Source organism: Aphis gossypii, unplaced genomic scaffold (assembly GCF_020184175.1).
Source record: "Aphis gossypii isolate Hap1 unplaced genomic scaffold, ASM2018417v2 Contig01134, whole genome shotgun sequence".
In the NCBI taxonomy this organism is placed as follows: Eukaryota; Metazoa; Arthropoda; class Insecta; order Hemiptera; family Aphididae; genus Aphis; species Aphis gossypii.
The window spans coordinates 1-4,230 of record NW_026083478.1 but is presented as its reverse complement, the minus strand read 5'-3'; the positions used below and the strand labels follow the sequence as shown (position 1 = coordinate 4,230).

The 4,230-nt window shown below is 27.8% G+C and overlaps 1 protein-coding gene across 1 annotated transcript; it reads right to left on the bottom strand.

Annotated features, from left to right (window-relative positions):
- Nucleotides 1-1,221: 1,221 nt before the first annotated feature.
- Nucleotides 1,222-3,541, bottom strand: LOC126555814 (uncharacterized). Its single transcript, XM_050210691.1, has 5 exons — nucleotides 3,538-3,541; nucleotides 3,397-3,407; nucleotides 2,679-3,296; nucleotides 2,429-2,597; nucleotides 1,222-1,862 (listed from the first exon to the last, which is right to left on the bottom strand). Exons 1-5 carry the CDS (start codon nucleotides 3,539-3,541, stop codon nucleotides 1,372-1,374), a joined length of 1,293 nt encoding a protein of 430 aa, XP_050066648.1. The 3' UTR covers nucleotides 1,222-1,371.
- Nucleotides 3,542-4,230: the final 689 nt, after the last annotated feature.

Sequence of the window (4,230 nt, the reverse complement as noted above, 5' to 3'; positions counted from 1 at the left end):
TTCTTTTCTTATATTACAAATTCGACAAGGAAAATTAGAAGAAAAAGATTCAACAAAACCAATAATGGAATGAATCCCTAAGTTATCTCCTAAAATTAGACCTAAGTCAAAGTATAATGTACCAATACAGGAGTTTCAATTTCTATACCAACATTTTGCAAAAAGTTTAATTCGTCAATTACAGGTTTGAAAATTATCTTATTCCCAAAACTCTATTCTATCAGAAGAATGAAAAAGTAATGTGAGAAAAATATTAGATAACATTGAAGAACGGTGTATTGGTATGCATGGTAGGGACACATAAACTGCCCCTAACTTGTGAATTCCAGAATGACTACCAAGAACATTCCCACTCTCAAAATCATCAAAAAACAAAAATAGTGGTAAGACAGTCTTTCCTTCAAATTTCTTGATTCTACTCTGCCAAAAAGTACCCTGAATAAAATTGCCTAAAACACTCTTGTTACTCATTAAATTCTTCATGTTTTCTAATGTTCACCAAGAATATTTTCAAGTGAAAAAAATTGTTTCAACACTTTTCTCAATGGTATAAACTGCTGTGAACAATTTATTGGTTCAAGGATAGAGACACCATTTTTTATGATCTTGTTTAAACGTTGGCCAATTACAACTTCCTTAGGTTCTATGTAAGTACCTTTCTCAGCAAAAAAATTAAACCTTTTATGCTCAGTTTTAAAATTACCTAAAACATTTTTAAAAACACTTGTGATATTATCAATAACAGTATAACATTCACTAGATATTTTTTTTTCAGACAACATATTTTTATTATAATTTGCAATGTATGCAGAAAATCCTTCTACTATAACTTTATCCAGGCCATCGACCACAAATTGAACAGCATTCCTTGGTATTATAGGGTTAGCATATAATGATGCAAGAAAACTACTTATCGAATGATTTAATAACTCACCTGGATCAATAATTAAATTTTCTTTACTATTCCCATTAAATGCACTATTATTATTATGTGTGTAAGTTTCACATACAGTTGTGGTTTCAGTTAATTCATTAGTGTTGTTAATATCATCTATAAATGAATTTTTATTATTTAACTGTTGAGAAGTACAGGGTTGTGATTCATAGGTGTGGTTTAGCAAATGTTTACGAAAGGAATTCTTTAAAGAAAATGATCTAGAACAATTATTTTCAGCACAAAAATAGGAATTAAATTTCTGTTCAGGATGAAAAAAATCGAAGTGATTAAACAAAATTTTAATACTATTTAATGTCTGATTACATAAAAAACAAGTAAACATTTTATATGAATATGTATAACTAAATATAAAAAGAATTAACCTCCTTTAGCTATATACTGGATAAATTAATAAAATATACTTGAAAAAAAAATTATTCATCTTCAATGTGACGAATACCAACATCTGACATAAAAGCGTTCACAGCTGTGTAATTTTTGTCCCATGGTGTTTTTAAATTGTATAGACCTTTTTGAATAAAATACCAAACTCCTGCTGATTCAACAGGATACTCAGCGTTTAGAGTTAAAATTATTTTGAAGCAACAATCTACAGATGCTATTATAGAGTTTAGTCTATAAAATGTGTTATCCACTACTACCAAATAAGATGAAATGTCTTTTAAACTGTGACCAACTATGATAACAAAAGGTTGTAATGTTTGGCCAAATTGAATTAATTTGTTTCTCCTTCTTGTGATAGTTTCTTGAACTTCAGAATCACTTCGTACGTGAGTTATAAAACCATCCCTTACTTCAATTTTTGAAGGTCTCCAAATTTTTGATTTCTTGTTTCTTGTGCTAGAAACACTTATGAGGAATGAGAGACTTAAAAGTGTGATAATATTAGAGATTTCCTCGTCCTCTGAAAATTAACAAAGTAGACAAAAATATTAGCATAATAAATAAAAATAGGCTCCTCACAAATTGGTAATAGATATGAGTAATACATTTTTATTTTATTCAATATCCTAATATAACCTTGTTACTCTATTGAATTTTGGTATTGATTTCTATATGTTACATATCAAAGAAAAAACTGGAATACATTTTTCAAATGGTAAATATGTTTTAAATATTAATAATTAGTATATTTGAACTTAACATTTTTTATTTTCTAAATACTATGATAATCAAAAAAAAAGTCTAAAATTAAAATCTTGACACCATTTGATAAGTATGAAAGTTTTAAAAAATGTAACTTTAACTAAATTGGTATATTACATACAGTAGATGAACATATTTACCTACATGATACATTTTAATAGTACCCATGTTAACATGTTTTCAGTTAAAACTTATAAACGCATATGATAGCCCACATGCCCCCTCACATTAAAATGAGTGTTGAGTATCAATAAAGAATTTTTGGTCCCACCAATTTGTATATAGTATGTATAATTAAAAAGTTAAAAAATAATCTCAACTAACCTTCAAGATATAATTTAATATATTCATTCAAAATATTATTCACAGATTCTTCTCTTGATTTATTCACTTTAGCTCTAAGCAACTCAAAAATATTATTTTTGTAAATAATCAGGTTTTGGTACAATTTATTTTCTTTGCCTGGATAAGTCACTTGGAAATCTTTTAAAATCTGTAGCAAAAAAAAAAGTAAAAGTTAATTAGATCAGATTTTTTTTTATTAATTTTATAAGATGGCTTCAATTAAACTTACAAGTAGATAGCCTGATGGTTTCTTAAGAGCTGGATATTCTAACATATAATTTGCAATCGACTGTCCATTTTTTGACATAAGCTTCTTTAAACGTACATTAGTGGTTAAATCCCAATTCTTTTCCACTATTTCCCATGGGTCACTAGAATTTTGTAACCATTTCAACCCTTCCTCTACAGATGAATGTAATTCCTTATCTTCTTCCTCAACAGAGTGTTGGAGTCCTTTTGACAAAGAAAAAGAACTACTAGAAGAAGAAGAGGATGTCGAACTTCTTCTTGATGATTGTATTAACCCAGATTTTCGATATTCTCTTCTCCTGTTGTTTAGACAGTCTAGTAGTTTTCCTTTGGCTGATCTTTTCAGTCCAGGACCGTATGAAATATAAGGAATGAAGTAGGTAGGTGTACGTTCTTGGTGAAAAACTGAAGTTATTTGATATGCCAGGTCTTGAAGTCTTGTAGACAAAATACGCTTCTGTGCATCATCTTTAAGTTCTTTATTTATAATAAGATTACAGAGACGTCTACGACCTATACTATCTAGTAGTCCACTTTGTCCAAAACTAGCTAATAATGACTTGCCTTCATTTGTACTTTTCAGCAGGTTGTGTACATCCTAATTAAAATTATATATTAATAATTAGGTATCAATAATTTACAAAACGGTAATAGCTTATAATAGGTTTTAAAGTAGCTCCAATAATTCAACCACAAACAGAAATGGCACCTTGTGTTTTGAGATATAATGAAATACATTAAAAAAATAATGATATAAAAATAAAATGAGTGTAAATCAGTATGTAGGTAATGATTATTTTATGAGTACATAATATTATACAGGTAACAGCCAAGCCAACACATAAGTAATATTATAACAAAAGTTGAAAAAAAAATATAAAATATTTAATGTATTTACATTTGTTGATGACTGCAGTGTACTTGATACTTCTTTAGAAGTTTTTTCACTTTGTTGCACTACTCCTTCGACTACTGCCAAATTGTCCTGATTTATTAAAATATGATTTTCAACTGGCAAAGTAGTTGAAGTTTGTGTAGTCTAAATTAAAATGTTACTTTAAAAGGATATACTGAAATACAGAGGTATGAATATTCTTTAATTTACCTGTAAGTTGGTGTGATCTTCACTCAAATTTTGATTTAGCTCTGTTTCAAACTAAATTAAGAAAAGAAAAAAATAAGGTTTAAATTAGATATTTTTAGTTAGGTACTTAAAAAGATATGACTGTACATTATACACAAATAAGTAACAATTATACTTGTCTAATATTGGACTTTACATTTATTTCCGAGGATCCTGTCATTCCTTGTATAATTATTCTCCATTGATCAATATTAGTTTTCAATTTAGCTCGATGACCAATAATTGGTACTAGCTCCCTTATCATATCATCACTTAACAGTCCTAATGCCTTAATATCTATTTCATTTTCTATAAAATAATATTATATTTAACTAAATTAAATTCCACCATCAATAGAAAATCATTAACATTTAAATTAAAGATTAGGTAATATAAACACTACATAGGT